This window comes from Chenopodium album, chromosome 22, assembly GCF_948465745.1.
Source record: "Chenopodium album chromosome 22, dcCheAlbu1.1, whole genome shotgun sequence".
Lineage (NCBI taxonomy): Eukaryota > Viridiplantae > Streptophyta > Magnoliopsida > Caryophyllales > Amaranthaceae > Chenopodium > Chenopodium album.
The window spans coordinates 29,834,899-29,854,222 of record NC_137855.1 but is presented as its reverse complement, the minus strand read 5'-3'; the positions used below and the strand labels follow the sequence as shown (position 1 = coordinate 29,854,222).

Below are 19,324 nucleotides of genomic sequence, written 5' to 3'. Positions count from 1 at the left end.
GAAGATTTTGTGGAGGAGGAGGATGCTTGGGACTAAAGAAACTTGTTATATCATATGTTTTTTATGAAAATTAAGTCACAATTTTAATTTAATTCCAAAACCCAATATTGTCAAAAATAGATTAATTCAATCTTTTTGCAACTTGTCTATTCTATACCCACGTGGTTTTTAGAATATTATACCCAATTAAGTCACAATACCCAATTTAATTATACAAACATAATATATACAACACAAATTAGAAAAACCACTTAATGTAATGTCTTAACAATACAAAACATAACAACATTGAAGGATAATCAAATTAATCACATGATAATCAAATATTCATAAGTTCATAATCATTTCAAAAGGAAAACAAAAAAAAAAAAATTCTATTTCTAGCTAATGCTACTACAATGAATTAAATGAAAAAAGAAGGAAAAAATTCAAATAATCACATGAAAATCAATAAATCACGTAACCATACATAGGAAGGAGGGAACAAAAAAAAAACAAAACAAAAAGATAAATGGAATACAAAAATTGCAAGTAATAAGGCTCGAACTCAAGACCTTTGTGGCTGAGCCCTTGCAAATTGGGCTTTGTCTCAATCCCTTCAACCACTATGCTACAAGATTATATTGTTAAGTTATAACCAAAAATAATGTTTAAATCTTATTTTCAAATAGGTGCCATTTTGAAAAAAAAAAAAAAAAAAAAAAAATTTTTTTTTGCTAGGTCACGTGACCCAGCAGGACCAAGGCTGGGTCCGCCACTGTATGTATATATATATATATATATATACACACACTTTATTTTCTACTCTTAAAAGTTGTATCAATAATAACGCAGCACGCGCAAGTACTATCCTTAGAATTTTATTTTTAAAAATAAAACCTCATAGACCCTTTTTTTTTTTATTTTTTTTTTTATAAATCAAGTCTAAGTGTCACTAATCTTGACATTGGTATAGCTAGGTATAAAATTGAAGTCATAACTATTTTGAATTGGTATTATCAGCATAAAATTCAATAATAACAAACGTGCATAATTTTTTTTATATAAAATTAAATACAATAACTCTTTATAAATATTCAATACAATAACAAATGTGTATTGCACGAGACTTAAGGGTCTGTTCACATTTATTGAATCGAGCTGAATTGAACTAATTGGAGCTAAATTGAATTGAATAGAACTGATTGGAGCTGAACTGAACTGAACTGAACTGAGTTGAAATGAGTGTTTTGTGAGAGAAGGAAATTAACAGACCCTTAAACTAGTGAAATGAGTTGAACTGAGTGTTTTTTTTTTTTCCTCGTCAAGAAAAAGAAATGAGTTGAACTGAACTGATATTAAGTTGAAGTTAACCGACCCTTAAACTAGTACAGTACTGTTTTTAAAAGAAAATACTCCGTAAAAGAAATAGAAGTAAACAATTAATTGCAATTACTCCGTAATCAACATTAATCCATAACAGTAGAAATAAAACTTAAAACTGTAATTATCAAAAGAGTAGAATTCAAAGAGGTGCTCCCAACTCTCAAGTTTGAAAACGGACAAAAAGACAAGAATAGTAGCGACGAGTGAGATACTATGCACAGTAGTAAATGTTGAGTTGATTTCCCAATAAATTTTAAAATTAAATTTACCTCATTTGTCTCCTCTCCATTTCCACTCCTTTAATTCAAACACTCCCCCCCTTCTCCTTCTCTCTCTTCTGTCACTTTCAACCTTACCTTCTTCATTCTCCATTTCTTTCCTTTTTTTTCTGTTACCTCATTTTTGTTTATCATGTCAATTTACACTCACTCTCATTATTCACTCATCAGAATTTAACTTTCTTCATTTCCCAGGTTTGTTTAATTTTCCCTTTTATTTTCTTGTTTAATGTATTATATTATTCACTTTGTTCGGATTGAGTTGTCACGTTACTAGTTCAAATTACACTTTTAATGTGTTGTAGAGGGAGAATGAATTAAAGATCTGGGAGAATGAAATTTTTAGTGTTTGTGTTTGCATTTTATTTTATTGGTTTGTTTTTTATTTTTCAGTTGCACAAATTTTGCTTTATGTAGCATTTTCTAAGATTTTAATAATACATAAAAATTGGCTTTTACCAAATTTTGGTTTATGGGATATTTTATTAATTTTGTTGACTAAATTGCTGGTAGGTTGACCATTTTTCCTGCATTCTGTTCTGTGAATCTCTAGTATTCCCATGAATGTACATGTGCATGTTCACATAATTTATTTCCAAAAATGTGCTTTCCCGTAAATTTAAATGACCAAATTGAAGGAATTATAGAGTAGTAAACTAGTAATGGGAATTTAAATTAAAAAAATTAAAATGAAAAAGGAAGGAGGTATACCAACATTTCTAATTGCATCAACATAACATTGGCTGGTTTCAAAAAAAAAAAAAAAAAAAAAAAAAAATAAAAAAAAAAAAAACATAACATTGGCTTGAACTTTCTAAACAATATTACATTTCAATTTGATTTTTTTGAATACTAATTTGGTTGGGGTTCATTTAATTTTTTTCCCAATAAAAATAAACTTGATTTTTATTATTATTTTTTTTTATTAATTTTTTTTTTCCTTAAAGAGAAGGTTAAAAAGATTGAAGGGGTACAAGATTAACTTTAATTAATTTGCGTTACAAATGATAGTAATATAATTGTTGATTATGGTGTGGTCATATCATGATTATTCATGATTAGACTTTATATGTAATCAGTAATCTAGTTGAATATGTTGCTCATCATTTCTCCCAACACGGCTCTAGTGAATCAATACAAATTCAAGCATTACAGTATATTTTCCATATTGAAAATCTCTTTTGGTTTATGTAGCCGACCCCACCTATGGGATTAAGGCTTTGATTGATTGATTAATTGAATTATGTATAATATCTTTAGTTAAGATCAAAGAAAATATGAGAATAGTCCAACTATTGTAAAAGATTTTCAAAAAACTTGGAGCCCTGCACTTAATTATGTAGGGGTTTTAATTATTACTTTTGGGATGGAGAAAGTATAATGTTAAATTGTTAATCCTTCGAATTAAAAAAGCTTCACTAAGGCATATCGTAGACCCTTCATTGTTGCCTCGAATTAAGAAAGAGTTGTAATTGAAGGCATTTTGGCTATCATGCCTTAAATTCATTACTATAGTAGAATGCATGCTAATCTTGGTTTGAACATCTTATGTATTATATAATACTTATACTACTATGTGACTGATTGTTTTTTTATTAACAGAAGTTTATACTCTATGCATATTCTGTTCTCTTGAAAGATGATAACTATGCATATCATAAGTTTTGTTTATTAATTTCTGTATACTCTGAATCTACTACTTTAAAATGTGTAAGAAAATAAAGGCTAATGTTTCCTGAGAAAGTGAAAAGAGCTTTTTCAGGTATTTTGTTGGTTGGGTACTTGGGGTTGAAGGACATCTTTTTAGGAGCAAAACTGTTAATTTTATTTAAATTTTAAAAATATTTTTAATATGGGTCTTGTTGGCATTGCACTTTTTAAAAAAGTGACATTCCATTATGTAAAGAAAAGGCACTTATTATTGTATTTAATTCTGAGCATGATAAACTTTGAGTGCCCTTAAGGAACTTAAATATGTCTCAAGTGTCCAAGGAACATACTGTAAGTTCTCAGGGGGTAATTGGCATTAGTGGCGGATCTCGGACCAAAAAAATAGAGGGGGCGAAGGTTTTCATGGGGTAATTCGCATGCAATTTCGTGTTCACGCTGTTTGTTTCCTTACATTGTTTGATATGAGGTGAATATTGACTGTATTGATATCATGCATTTCAATCACCTCTTTTTCCTCGTTCATGTTATTTATTCTGTTTGCATATGCTGTGTGTTTAGAGTTACAGATTTCTTGGTCCTTCCAACGATGTTTTACAATTTTTGCCATTGTTGATAGTACAGCAGATTATCGATTCTGGACAGCTTTGCTCTTCTAGTTTAACCTTGCTACGTTGACGACATGCCAAGAGTGAAGTAAGATATCTGATTCTTCATGTCAAGTATTTTAAGTTGATCTAATCTAGTTCGTATGTACTTATAAACCCGGCAAAACAGCAATATAGATGTAGGAGCATTAATTAATGTTTGGGGATTGTGTTTTCTTGAACAGAGGTACAGAAGGGCCTCAAAGGCCACCTCCAACAATTAAAAATCCACGACATCTTAGAACCTCCAGCTCTGATTCTGATCCTCTTCATCATCGTCCAATCACAGAAAGAAGCCCGAGGATTGGGGACTATCGGTCCCCAAGGGGCACTCAGTCAGAGCCAGTTTACCAAAAGAAACTTGGTACCCGTATTACTGATCTAGAAACTCAGCTTGTACAAGCTCAGCATGAGCTTAAGAGTCTGAAACACCAGTTATCTTCTGCTGAAGCTGCAAGGAAACAGGCCCAAGAAGAACTACATAAGAAGGGTAGCATCAAGAAGCAGGTCACAACTAGAAAAGTTGTTGGGCGAGCAAAGCCTACTGCTGTTGCAGCAATCCCAAAGAATAACTCAAGGGAGTCAAGGGACAAGCCCGGAGATGAAGTTCCTGAAGTCGTTGATCTAGAAACAGATGTATTTGAGGTCCCGGTGGAGAAAATGTTGGTCGAGCCCAAGACCGAGGTGAGTCACTGTTCTGTTGAGGAGGATGTGAAAGAGACCAAGTCAGAAGATTCTTCAATATCAGAACCAGAAAAGCCTTCATTATGTGATGAAGCAGCCTCAAAGAATGAGGAGATAGATAAAATCAGAGCCGAGATGGAAGAGAAAGAGAAAGAAAAACAAGTGGTACTTGAAGAAAACCAGGCACTAAAGATGCAACTAGATGAAGCAAAATCAGAGATAGATATGGCTCGAAAAAGAGAAGAAGAGATGGCATCAAAATTGAACCAACTAGGGGAAGATATAGAATTGAGTAGGGGAAAAGAATCTCAGCTAAAGGAGAAGCTAGTTGAAGCTGAAGCAGCAAAGGAATTGTTGGAGATGGAGATGAAGAAGATGCAGGTGCAAACAGAACAATGGAGAAAGGCGGCAGATGCAGCTGCTTCCGTGCTTGCTGGTGGGGCAGGGACAGGGACGAAAGGACGTATTTCTGAGAGGTGTGCCTCCATGGATAATCACTTCAACAGTATTTTTGAGCCACCACCCATCACTGGATTTGGGGGTTACCTTGGATCACCAGGGGCAGGTGATGATTCAGATGACAGTTTTGGGGGCGGTAAGAAAAAGGGTTCTGGGATAAAGATGCTAGGGGACTTGTGGAAAAGGAAGGGCCAGAAATAAGTCTGATGCTTGTTTGTGAAGGCTCCCTTAATCTTTGTTGGTGTTAGTGTGTTACTACATTTGTGAGGCACAATGGTTTCTTACCATATTCTAGATTTTGTTGTAGTTATTATAGTAAGCCTTAGAATTAGATTCATCTGCATTGTTTTGTTAACTTCAAGACTATGACTTAGATATCATCGTATTGTTATCTCAAGAATTTTACATTTCGTGGAAGATGCGGTCCTGCTCCTGCAGATTTTGTCATCTTGATATCACAGTAAAGCGAAACTTAAAATTATGCTCAACCTCTGTAAAATTCGTGTGTTTATGATCATATGTTTGAGATGCGAAAATTGTCATTTGTCAACAACATTATCTTCAGCTTCAAGTTCCAAGTTACTTTATATTTGCTTATGTCGACAAAATATTGTTACCATGACTAACCAAAGGCCATTTTAAGACTATGACTTAGATATCATTGTATTAGCATTTTTACATATCATGGAAGATGGCGGTCCTGCTCCCACAGAATTTGTCATCTTGATACCACAGTATTTTGTGAACTTAAAATTATGCTCAACCTGTGTGAAATTCATGGTTTTAATAATAATTTGTTCGACAGTTTCCAAAGCAATGCCTACAGAGGATGCAAAAGACTGTCAATTGCATAATATATCTTGAGCTTCAAGTTCCAAATCACAAGCTTTTGTTCATTCAAAAGTAGCGGTCATTCATAATTAAAAAAATCGTAAATGATAATTATATCGATGAACTATGGAAGGTTGTTCAAACCAAAAGACCATTTGAGCATCTAAGCATAATCATTAATGGAAGTTGGCATTAAAGATGATGACGCCACCATCAAGCAAGAAGCAATAAGGTAATTGAATTAAGTTATTCCATGTACTATAATACTATATACAATCTTTTTATAAATAAAATTTGTAGCAAATCCAATAGAATAGCTGTTTAAATAGAAACTAGACATTCCAGCTACCATTGCTCTAGATGGATCATTCATAAAGTGCACTGTACAGCTAATTACCTCCATTAATTTTCAAATTCTAGTGAGTTTAAATGGTTTGCATTATAGCTTCCCTTGAATGTTACCCTCTTTTCCTTCCTCGACTTTCCTCTCAGTCACTTCATGATGAGCAACATCATAGGTAGCATGCACACCAACAAAGAGATAATATAGCAGCATTACCGCAGTACAAACTCCGCCAGTGGGTTTCCCGCTGCCAGTCCCAAGCCTGGATAAAGGAGGAGGGTTACGGTAGGCCAGTGACAGCCAGTATAAAACTTCGTCACATCCCATGACATGAGCCAAACAGATATTTTCGTGGGGGCGTTCCCTACTCAGCGACGCGCTGCACTTCCTAGACCCGGGTGTAGTGATAAGTATGCAAGGGTTGCTAGGTCGTCGCCCAGAAGCGACGCGCCACATTGCCCGAGTGTGGTGTCAAATGAGCAAGGGCGTGCCATTGGGGCGTTCCCTACTGAGCGACGCGCTGCACTTCCCAGACCCGGGTGCAGTGATAAGTATGTAAGGGTTGCTAGGTCGTCGCCCAGAAGCGACGCGCCATATTGCCCAATTGTGGTGTCAAATAATCAAGGACTTGGAGTTGGGATCAGGAGGGAGCGTGGGAGAAAAGAATTTAGTTTGCGGATTGGTTCTTGGAATGTGGGGTCTCTTACGGGAAAATCAGCAGAATTGGTAGAAGTAATGAAAAGACGACGCGTGAACATCATGTGCCTCCAAGAGACAAGATGGACAGGAGAAGGAGCTCGAGGCTTGGTTTTGGGGTATAAGGTATGGTATGTTGGGCAAGAAACGAGCCACAGAACAAGGAATGGTGGAGCTAGGAACGGAGTTGGTGTGGTTCTCGATGAGAGGTTGGCAAAAGAGGTGATCGAGGTCTATCGGAAGAACGATAGGTTGATAAGGCTGAAGTTGCTATGTGGCAAGGAGATTGTGAATGTTATCAGTGCTTATGCTCCCCAAGTGGGTTTAGATGCAGAAGAGAAACGACAATTTTGGGAGGACCTAGACGAGGTGGTGCAGGGTGTCCACCACTCAGAGAAGTTATATATTGGAGGGGATCTAAATGGGCACGTTGGGGCGAGCCGAGATGGCTATGAGAGTGTCCATGGAGGCTTTGGGTATGGGCAGAGGGACGCCGGTGGTGAAGCTATTATGGATTTTGCCCAATCATATGATTTAATTTTGGCTAATACTTGGTTTAAGAAGAGGGATTCACACTTGATAACTTTTCGGAATGGAGCAAATGCAACTCAAATAGACTTCCTGCTCACAAGGAGCATAGATAGACAAAGTTGCATAAACTGTAAGGTTATCCCAGGGGAGAGTGTGGTCACCCAACACCGGCTATTGGTAATGACTATTCGTCTGAAAGAGAAGGCGAAGAAAAAAGTTAGACAAGAAGAACCAAGGATAAGATGGTGGACCCTAAGGGATGCAAAAGCTAAGGTTTTTACAGAAAAGGTAATTGAAGAAGCGGATTGGGATGGAGAGGTGGATCCGGACATGACCTGGTTACGAATGAAGAACTGTTTCCTAAGAGTGGCCAAAGAGGTCTTAGGGGAAGTAAGGGGAAGAACTTCGGTACAGAGAGATACTTCGTGGTGGAATGAAGAGGTGAAAGCAGTAATTAAGCAAAAAAGGGAATGCTATCAAGCCTTAGGAAAATGTAGGAGTGATGAAACCTTTGCAGCGTATAAGGAGGCTAAGAGTAAGGCAAAGGCAGCTGTTCGCCAAGCAAAAGAAAAGGCATATCAGGAGGTTTATGAAAAGCTTGATTCCAAGGAGGGAGAAAGGATCATTTATAAGATGGCAAAGAGAAGACAAGAGGCAAGGAAGGATATTGGCATGGTGAAGTGTGTCAAAGATAAGAACCAAATGGTCCTAGTGCAAGAGGAGGGCATCAAGGACAGGTGGAAGGGGTACTTCGATGAATTATTTAATGGAAGTAATGGAGTTGTGATAGGAGATACCTCTATGAGTGATGAAGAAATCAACATGGAGTATGTGCGAAGGATTAGGAGAGTAGAGGTGGAGATTGCACTGAGGAAGATGAAACCTAAGAAGGCGGTTGGCCCTGATGGGGTACCGATAGAGGTGTGGAGGTGTTTGGGTAAGATTGGTATTGATTGGTTAACAAACCTTTTCAACAAGATATGGACGGCTACAAGGATCCCACAAGATTGGAGGAAGAGCACCTTGGTCCCGGTTTATAAAAACAAAGGAGACGCTCAAGATTGTTCTAACTATCGAGGAATTAAGCTTATGAGCCATACTATGAAGTTGTGGGAAAGGGTGATTGAACAAAGGTTGAGGGCATGCACAAGCATTTCAGATAACCAATTTGGTTTTATGCCTGGGAGATCTACTATGGAGGCAATCCATTTGATAAGACAAATGATGGAGTTTTATAGGGTAAAGAAGAAAGATCTTCATATGGTCTTTATTGATTTAGAGAAGGCATATGACAAGGTGCCAAGAGAGATACTTTGGTGGGCAATGTTGAAGAAAGGTATCCCACGAAGGTATGTAGACCTAGTTAAGGATATGTATCGGGATGTGTCAACAAATGTGAGGACATGCGGAGGGTTGACAAAAGATTTCCCTATTACAATCGGATTGCATCAAGGGTCTGCATTAAGCCCTTTTCTTTTTGCAACGGTTCTAGACGAATTAACTAGACCAATTCAAGATGAGGTTCCATGGTGTATGCTGTTCGCAGATGATATCGTTTTGGTGGATGAGACTAAGGATGGGGTTAATGTCAAGTTGGAGCAATGGAGGCAAAGGTTGGAATCTAGAGGGTTTAAGCTAAGTCGGAGTAAGACTGAATATTTGGTATGTCGTTTTGGCACTCAGAGGGGGACAAGCAATGAAGTGGTGAGTTTGGATGGAAAGGATTTGACCATGAGTGAATGTTTTAAGTACCTAGGGTCGATCATCCAGAAGAATGGTGACATTGATCAAGACGTGACCCACAGGATTAAGTCAGGGTGGCTTAAATGGAGAGCGGCCACGGGAGTGCTATGCGACCGCAGCATTCCCTTAAAGTTGAAGGGAAAATTCTACAGGACTGCCATAAGACCAGTGTTGCTCTATGGTACAGAATGTTGGGCTTCTAAGAAAGAGCATATTAAAAAGATGGAGGTTACGGAAATGCGCATGTTAAGGTGGATGTGTGGAAACACTTTAAGAGATAGAATCAGAAATGAGGTTATTCGCAAGAAAGTAGGTGTGGCGGGCATTGTAGATAAATTAAGGGAAAATCGTCTGCGTTGGTTTGGACATGTAAGACGGAGACCCGAGGGTGCACCGGTGCGAAGAGTGGAAGAGTGGGACCATGGAGGGATTAAACGAGGAAGAGGGAGACCAAAGATGACTTGGTTGGAAGGAGTGAGGAAGGATATGAAGTGCATGGATTTACGTGAGGATGAAGTTTTGGATCGTAAGGGATGGAGGAGAAAGATTTATGTTGATGACTACACGGAATAATCAAATTTGGTTCATGTTAGCCGACCCCACTTTTGGGATTAAGGCTTTGATTGATTGATTGATTGATTGATTACCGCAGTACAGATGAAGAACCTTAGAAATGCCTCGTAACCCAATGATCCTATAAGAAATATGTTAAACCCAATCGACAATGAGGGCAACCATGGGACTAGTGGAACCTCCCAAACTTTAGGAGTTTGCTGTTTTGGCAGTAACTGCAATGCCAAAGTCGCAACAAACCAAACAACACCACACACAGAGTAACCAATCCAGCTGTGCTTTACGTTCCACAGTATTGTTAAGACAACTGAAGAGATCATTATAAAAAACAAGCACGCAAGGAATTTGTATAGCCCTTGCTTTGGTGTAACATCTGCAACATAGTAGCGTCTGACTAACAAAGCCACAGCCATGAGCATAAATATGAAAAGTGTACTGAATGAGAAGACACTAGATAAAACATCCAAACTCGAAAAGAAGGCAATCACAGCACTGAGAATTGTCACAAGCAAAGTAGCATTGATAGGAGTTCTAGTTTTCGGATGAATTTTAGCAAACCACGGAGGAATCATATGAGCCCTAGCAATTTGTGTCGTATAACGAGCTTGCCCAAGAGAACCCACGAGCAAACTCGTAGTCATTCCTTTAAGAGCAATAATAGACACCAAATACTTAGCCCAATTCATACCAATCTTCTCAAAAACAATAGTATAAGGTGCATTCACATCAATCTCAGTATACTTCTGCATCATAGTCAATGTCAATGACATCAAACAATATATGACAGTAATAATCGACATCGATCCAACCAGCCCAATTGGGATATCCCTCGAGGGTTTCTTAGTTTCTTCAGCCATGGTAGCAACCATATCAAACCCTGTATAAGACCAGTACACAACAGCAGCAGCCTGAAACACCCCTTTCGCCCCAAATGGAAAAAATGGCGTTAAATTCTCAGTTTTCGAATGAACAAACCCAACCACAATTATGAAAACAATCACTAATGCACTCAACACAGAAGCTAACCAATTCAACAACGACGTCCGCCTAGTCCCGGACATAGCAATACCATTAGCAACCAACAGCACAATTACAGCAATTGGGTCAAGCAGATTAAACCCTTCAACAAAAGAATCAACTCGAATTCGCAAAAAATCAGAATCATTCTTAATCATACTAGCAAAATAAGAAGACCATGATCTGCCTAATCCTGCAGCACCAACAACAGCTTCAAGCAAGATATTACTAGCAGCAATAAAAGCAATAAAATCACCCAATTCAATTCTAAGAAAAGAGAAAGAACCACCAGCAACAGGAACTTCAACAGTAAATTCAGTGTAACAAAACACAGATAATAATGCAGAAAACCCAGAAATTGCATACGACAGTAAAATTGCTGGGCCTGCATGATTATGGGCTTCTTGACCCGTAATACTGAAAATACCCGACCCGACAACTGACCCGAAACTCATCCATATAAGATCCCACCATGTTAAACATTTGTTCATGGGATTTACACTCTCTTTCTTCAACTCAACGAGTTCGAAAGAATCAGAAGAACGGCTCAGTAATCTGTCTTTGAGACGTGGGAAAATCTGGGAAAGTGCAGATTTGTAATCTGAGAAAGAATTGAAGGAATTTTCTGGGAAAAAGTCGTGTTTTTTCCATGTCCAATAGCTTGAATTGGGTGATGATTGTTCATCAATGGCGGCTGAAGAGGACGCCATTAGAAGTGGGGTTTGAGGAGAGAGATTTGTGGGATTTTGGGATTTGGGAATTTGACTCATATTGAAAGGAATCTAATTTATTTATATATATAGGTTTTGATTGGATTTTTGAGATAGAAAATTAGGGAGTTTTGAAATGAGTCAAATTTTGTGCGAAGATTATTGCCTTATTGGACTGTTAGAGTCGAATTCTGGGTTGGTGTTTTGTGTGTGGTCGTGTTTTATTCGGCCCGTTTCACGTTTTTTACATGGTATTTTGAATACTTTTTTTTTTTAATGATTGAAAATATTGGTATGAAGGGTTAGAAGATGTAAGACCCAAGATTCTAGGATTGTTGCTACAATGCTACATATAAAAAGGAGGGTGGATATTGAGAGAGGATAATGGACTATGTATCTAGCCAATATTCGAGTATTATTCAAAGCTTGTTTTTTCTGATTTTAGATTTTTATTCTTCTAATCTAAGTATTAAGTATTAACTATTACTAAAATAAAATATTGCTAACATTATATCCCTTAAATTATCCTACGTGTCATTCTCACATTAAAAAGATTTCCTCCATTTCTATTGATGATGTCATTAATTATCATTATTATTATTTGAGATTTTCTACATGGTACTACTAAACTTTTGGCTTTTCCATATGGTACTCAAATACGGAGTATATTTTTTCTTCCACGTGGTACCGCCCAAGATTATAGCTATTTAATGCATGTTTACTTCAGCTTAATTTCAGTTCAGTTCAGCTCCAATCATTCAATTCAGTTCAGCTCCTCAGCTCAGTTCAGCTCCAATAAGTTCAGTTCAGCTCAATTCAGCTCAGCTCAGCTCAGTTCAGTTCAGTAAATGTGAATAGGCCCTTAATACAGTAATACCCCGTTAAACGTTAAAGATAGGTAGACCTTGGGAACTTAAAAATTACAGTAAATTTGGGAAAAAAAGGAGAATGGCTCCAAATAAAAAAAATAAAAATAAAAATAAAAATAATAAAAATAAAAACACTCAAGTTAACCCCCTCAATTGATACTTGAAAGGCCAAAAAGAACAAAAATTCATGTAATTAAACATGGGGAGGAATTGTGGTTTGGATTCTTCACAAATTTCTTATAGGGAGTACTTTTTGCGTTGTAGGTGTCAATTGAAGTTCACGGGATTAAGATTATCTCTTGTTTTTTTAATAACAAATGGAATTTTGTGGATCTTATTCTTATACAACTCATAACAGCTTGATTATGCTGCAGTGCACTCGAGTCAAGATCGATTTGGCTAAGTAAAATTCTGCGTTATTATAATTTGTCATTTTCGAGTCATTTGTCACCATCTCCGTCCACCTGGGGCGACTGATGAGGTTGCGAAAGTTGGGACGTAGAATTAGAGTGAGGGAGATGACCAGAATAATTAATAGCAGGAGCAGAAGACAGCGGGGGTAAAATCGTCGGCGGTAAGTTTTCGTTGAGGACGGGGGTCAAGTACCGGCGACGCCATTGGAATTCCGGCGGAAGAAAATACGTAGCATGTTTTTTAATTTTATTTTGGTTCAGATACACAGAGAAGAATTGAAGAGCATGCATTATTTTTTTTTAAAATTTTATTTATTCAAGTTCTCGAGTTTGCCAATCTTTAACGTTTTTAACGATTTAATTAACGGAGTGTCACTGTATTATTTAATTATAATCTTGGATGGTATCAGGTGGAAGAAAATATATATTTGGGTATCAATTAGACCTGGCAAATGGGTCATTCGGGTCGGGTATGGGTCGGGTCAAGTTCGGGTCAAAAAGTTGTCGGGTCGTGATCGGGTCGGGTCGAGTCATTCGGGTTTCGGGTTGATTTTCGGGTCAACTGATAATCGGGTCGGGTCGGGTTTCGGGTCAACATTTCGAGTCGAGTTTGGGTCGGGTCAAGTTTGGGTCAGGTCGGTTCGGGTCGGGTCAATTTTCGGGTCGAGTCAGTTCGCGTCGGGTCAATCTTTGGGTCCAATTTTCGGGTCAACTTCGGGTCGGGTCATATTCGGGTCGATGCATTGGGTTAAATTCAATTCTATATACTACCTCTGTTTCATATTATTTGCAACCATTTGACATATAGTATAGAGGAAAAATGTCTAATCGTTGAAAATAATATAAAACGGAGGTAGTATACATTTATATATTTTTGACGAGAAACTCACTATATTTATTAAGGCTACTTTTTTCATGGAATATAGTAATTGTTTGACTTTAGATTATTTTGTAATTTCATTTGGTATTGAACATTATGTTATGTACGCATTATTATTGTACTATTTTTTTTTCTAGACTTGTGAGAATTGTGACTTTTATTTCGAGCTTTAGTTAATTTTTTTAATCTTATGGACAAACTCTGTAGAATAGTCGTTAAATTTCAATCTTTTTATGATTTTTTTAATAACTTACAGAGATAAAAGGCCGAAAAAATCGAGAAAAGTAATGCTCAAAATATGTAAATTACTTACACTGTTACACATTACAAATTAATAAAAAAAATTAAGTCAGTTTGATTGCGGTTTTTTCTATTTCGGTTTGCTTAGGTCAAGTCTTTAGCTTAAATAGATTCTGGTAATTTAAGGTATAAGATAATTTTTGTTCGGGTCACTTTGGGTTTCGAGTCTATTTGCGTCAATTAATTCAAGTTAAAGGTCAGGTCACTTTGGGTATCGGGTCAATTTCGGGTCTTGGATCATTTCGAGTCAGGTCATTTCGGGTCTCAGGTCAACTTCGGGTCGGGTCATCTCGGGTTGGGTCGTTTTGGGTCGGGTCATTTCTGGTTTCAGGTTAAGGTCGGGTCAATTCCACTTCGGGTCGGGTATGGGTCGGGTCGGGTTGATTCAGGTTTTGGGTCAATTTCGGGTCACTATTTTCGGGTCGATTTCGGGTCATGGGTCGGGTCATTGGGGTCGGGTCATCGGGTTTGGGTCAGAATTGCCAGGTCTAGGTATCATATAGAAAAGCCAAAAGTTTAGTGGTACCATATGAAAAATTCCTTATTATTTTAATTTTTTTTAAAAACTATTATTATTTTAATTTACAATATACATATTTGAATAAAAAAAATTGCCACTTAGTTCTACACAAATGATAAAATTAATTTTTATGCATGATAACAGAATTATTTCATTTGCAGTTGCACGAGTCTAATCTCCTTCAGCAGGTTTTGTGTGTGGCTGGCCACAACATACAAGTAACCCCCTAAAATCAAGTAGCCTCTATTGATGACCTAGTAACTCTTGACCGACCTAGTAACCCCTGACCAAGTAACCCCTCCGACCTACCTAGTAACTCCTGACCAAGTAACCCCTCCGACCTGGTAACCCCTCCAACCTTGTAACCCCTAACCAAGTAATCCCTCTCACCTACCTAGTATCCCCCCCCCCCCCACCAAGTAACTCCTCCAACTTTAGTAACCCTTGACCAAATAACCCCTAATCTAGTAACCTCCCCGACCTAGTATCCCCTAACCTAACCACCAATTCCACCACTAAAGTGGCACCAAATCACCAATTCCAACCACCACAACAATCAACCATCTCCCCTCACGCACTTCCAAAATCTATGAAATTAAATGTAAAAAATGACCACAAAAATAAGTTGAAAAAGATAAAACAAAACAATATAGTCCTACCATATTGTCCATATATATGTCCTTGATTGTTGTCAACTAGCTAGGAAATTGTGTTAAGGAAAAAAAGTACTCCCTCCGTCCCTTTTTTACATTCCTATTTCTAAAATTACACGGGAATTAAGGAACTTGGAATAAAACAAATAACAATAAAGTACAATGGGAATTACAAGATATTAATTGATATATTTGAATAAAACAAAGATTGAATAATATTTAATGATGCCCATGTCATCAATCCTTTGAAAAGAAAAAGGACCAATAACATATTTTGGTGAGAAATAAAAGGACCGATCATATTCATCTAAAGTAATGCACATACATTCTGAATTTTTTAAAGACATTAATAAGAGTGAAGATGAGAAAATTAGAGTGCGAAAATAGAGAAAACATTAATTACAAAACAGAAAAATATGGATAATTTAGGATTTTTGGTAAAAATTTACTTACTAAAAAAGAAAAGTAGAAATGTAATTTTGAAATACCCAAATAGAAAAGCAGGAATATGAATAAGGGACGGAGTAGCTAGGAATTGAAATGACGACATTGACGAGGGAGTACGAGTAGTCCATTGATTCTCCGCCCCTACTCCTTCACTCTTGACTTCTTCTTCCTCCTCTCAACTCCATTGTTAAACTACAACTCCTCCTGCTTGTTCCCCCTGCATAACCAAACAGCCAGCAACAACAATTTTGACTTCCAAACTATCGGCAATCAGTGTTTCAGTCACCAATAATAATGATTTCGGCCATTAATTGCAACAATTTGATAAGGAGCATCTTTGATCTAAGCCTAATTGAAAACGCAGATTTGTGGTGTAGAAGAAAAGAGAAGAGAGAAATTCCAATTGCTATCTCGAGAAGAAGAAAAGAGGAGAGAGAAGACTTGTGGTCTACTATAGATGTTTTTTAAAAAATAAAAATAAAAAATAAAAAATTTGTGGCTGGCCACATGGTGTAGCCAACCACATATGAAAGTTTGTGAATCTCCTTATTTCTAAAAGGAAAATGTTATACATAATTTATGGGTTATGTATAAGAAGTCAAAAGAGAAAAGTGTTAATGAAGTATATTTATTAATTACACTGATTTGCACGTGATTTTGTCATGCAATTCTAAACTAATACTCCCTCCGTCCCATATTATAATTCCTGATTTCCTATTTTGGAGACTCAAAATGTTATTCTTGTTTCATTTCTTTCTTATTTTGGATAGTATAAAAAGATCATTATGCCCTCATTTATTTTAACTTTATACATCAAAGTTTGTTGACTTTGATTGATTTTGGTGACGACAAAGTTAAGTGTGCAGGTTGTTTAGACAAATTCATATTAAGAACAAGGTTTCAGGTTTGGAACAAAGAGAAGTCCTTAATCTACATATGGCATACACCGTGGGTATTTTGAAATGAAGAAAGCAAAGAAGGTTTTATGCTTAGATGTTTCTTTTGGAAAGATAGAGTTATCTAGGTCCAAAAGGGATATCGTATAAAGTAATGAGTATTACATGAAAAATAAAATGTATGAGCTATTATTTTAGGTTTTATGTAAGTGTTTAATATTTTATGATTGGTTTAAACAAAAGGAAATATGAGAGCTAATTGGAATTAAAAATTGAAACGATTAATTTAATAAAATTGGATAATATTTAATAAAAATTTTATCTTATTTTTTATTGGAAAAATTGCCATTAATAATACAACCTAGCTTTGGGCCTTTTTTTTTAAATAATATAAACTTTTGTTTATTTTGTAATAATGGGGTGTTAATACAAGACATAGCCGGATGCAACCGGATAAACAAGTTAACAGTGCCACGTGTCGCTAGATGATTGGCTTAAGTATTTTTTTTATAATTTTTTTCATTTTCTCTCTCCTTCCCCAAACACCACAACTGCTTCACCCTATCTCTCCATCCCCACCACCACTGCACCATTCACTCTCATCTCCACCACCAGCAGCGACCTCACCCCTTCCCGATTACCGCTGCCAACCTCCACCACCAGGCCAAAACTGCAACATAACCCACCACCCAGCCTTGACTCCACCCCACAGCCCCCATTCCACCTATTCTGACCACTACAACCAACCAAGACCACCAAAAATTCCCACACACCCCACCATTCCAGTAATGAACCGCTACCACCAGCAGCCACCTCACGAACCGCTGCCACCATCCACACTAATAACTTTCACACAACACACCTCACGAACCGTAGCCACCAACAGCAGCTGCCACTCCGTCTCCTCGCACTCGCATCACAAATTTCCTAATTGCGCACCTGAAGGGAATATTTTAAGCATCATAACCCCAAGCTTGAACCCCACTGTGATCATACACTTAAGTATGGTGGCGTCCAAAGGGAAAGAAAAGAGAGCAAAAGAGTCGCCAACAAGTTTTAGGAACTTGTAAACCGTTCATGAGGTGAAGGTTACACCCCTTAACGATCCATGAGATCGTCAACTACAAAAGGTCTTGAACCAAATAGGGTTCGGGGATGAGGGTACGAATCCAATCTACAAAAGAAAGGACCCGCCCTATAAAATAGGCCTCTACTTTATTCTACTCGTATTCATGTGCGCTTTCTCACTAACATGCAAACATTATATTAATCCTGAACTTGTTTATCTATGTTGGTTAAATATTAATGCACAAATAAATCTATTATTGGCGATCACTTGAATTAAAATCATATTAGCCTAAACCAAATTATTAATTATCTTATTAAACGTGATTTCAAGTACAAATTCCCTTTAAACATACATAAAAGGCGTGATCAAGCAATAACAATAATAATAAATATCAATCAAGCAACATAATAATAATAATATCAATAATAATAATAATAATAATAATAATAATAACAATAATCATAATCATGTTAATAATAAAACTTAAACATAATAGCAAGATCCTAGGCATGATACTAACAAGATTAATAATAAATCCTAGCATGTCACTAAGCATCAAAGATCAAAGCTTAAACCTAACATGATACTAACATGCTATTAGAAAGAATAAGAGGCAACCTAAACATGATTATAGAAAGCATTAAATAACATCCTAACATGATACTAGGAATTAATCAAATCTAAACATGCTTTCTACATTGAAATTAAATAGGGAGTAAGCTAATTTATTTACTTTGAAGCCTCGTACCTCTTTCTAATAACAAAATACACGCATTAGTAAACTTCAATGAAAATAATAAATTAAAGAATTAAATTAAATAATTAAAAGAAAGAGTTATAAAGTTTAGACTGGATTTGGGACCAAATCCTCAGAAAAGTATAAACCTTTCACGTCTAGGCAAAGGCAAATTCGAACTTGGCTAGGTGTTTCTAGATCTTGTGAGTGCGGTATTATGTTTAGTAAAAGGGTTGGTTTAGAAAGAGAGAGAAAATCAAGGAATTCTTGATGAGAGTTGATTGTATATTCATAAAAACGGAGGTCCAGGACCCTATTTTAGGAAAAATAGTCCGGAAATAGGTAGATTTTGATAAGGAATAAAACTCCACGCTGTCGCCAAAACCAACCTTGTCGCCAACTGTCGCCAGGTGACAAGCCTTGTCGCGTGGCGACAAACATGTCGTTTGGCGACAAAAACAGTTTTTGCAGATTTTGTTTTTATCATATTTTTTGATCCAGGAGTCCAAATAAGGCATATAATATGTCGTTAAAAAGCTCTTGAAGTCTACTTTCCAACCACATTAGAATCAGATTAAAATCTTTGTAGATAAAACGATATGGCCGAAATAGTGGAAGGGTGTCAGTTTTAGATAGAGTTTCGTATTACTTTCATATATATCTTTTTCGTTATAGCTCGGATTTAATATTATAATATATCATTGGAAATATAATTTCAAGATCTATCCAACCATATAGAATTTGGATAAAAAATATGAGGTAAAAAAATAAAATCAGACTGTCTTTGAACATATTTAAATCCGAATAGAATTAGGACTTTAAAAAAGGAAAGTTTTATTCAAATTCAAACTCTATGATCTTATCTTTTCAAAAAAGGATAATTACGATCTTTTAGAAACTTGTAGAAGATTCTAATCAATCCTAATTCGTTTAGAATTAGGATTAAAACTTTAGACCCTCCTCATGATCATTAGGTTGTAGGTAAAATCCGGTTTG

General features: G+C 36.5%; 2 protein-coding genes across 3 annotated transcripts; one reads left to right on the top strand and one right to left on the bottom strand.

Annotated features, from left to right (window-relative positions):
• Window positions 1-1,668: 1,668 nt before the first annotated feature.
• On the top strand, window positions 1,669-5,603 carry LOC145605401 (interactor of constitutive active ROPs 4-like). Of its 2 annotated transcripts, none has more exons than XM_081661443.1 (3): window positions 1,669-1,838; window positions 3,939-4,007; window positions 4,144-5,603. In XM_081661443.1, the coding sequence occupies exons 2-3, from the start codon at window positions 3,994-3,996 to the stop codon at window positions 5,300-5,302; spliced, it is 1,173 nt and encodes a 390-aa protein (XP_081517569.1). In that variant the 5' UTR covers window positions 1,669-1,838; window positions 3,939-3,993; the 3' UTR covers window positions 5,303-5,603. The 2 variants fall into 2 exon arrangements, with proteins under 2 accessions (XP_081517569.1, XP_081517570.1); XM_081661444.1 differs by having other exon boundaries at window positions 3,936-4,007.
• A 542-nt stretch (window positions 5,604-6,145) lies between these two features.
• On the bottom strand, window positions 6,146-11,855 carry LOC145604768 (cationic amino acid transporter 8, vacuolar-like). Its single transcript, XM_081660718.1, has 2 exons — window positions 9,901-11,855; window positions 6,146-6,502 (listed from the first exon to the last, which is right to left on the bottom strand). The coding sequence occupies exons 1-2, from the start codon at window positions 11,603-11,605 to the stop codon at window positions 6,372-6,374; spliced, it is 1,836 nt and encodes a 611-aa protein (XP_081516844.1). The 5' UTR covers window positions 11,606-11,855; the 3' UTR covers window positions 6,146-6,371.
• Window positions 11,856-19,324: the final 7,469 nt, after the last annotated feature.

What these genes read in the sequence shown, in the direction of transcription:
- LOC145604768 (XM_081660718.1), bottom strand. Translation starts at nt 11,605, where the DNA reads ATGAGTCAAATTCCCAAATCCCAAAATCCCACAAATCTCTCTCCTCAA. An exon ending in ATTTCTAAGGTTCTTCATCT is followed by an intron (nt 6,503 to 9,900) that starts GTACTGCGGTAA and finishes CCACTGGCGGAG; the next exon opens with TTTGTACTGCGGTAATGCTG.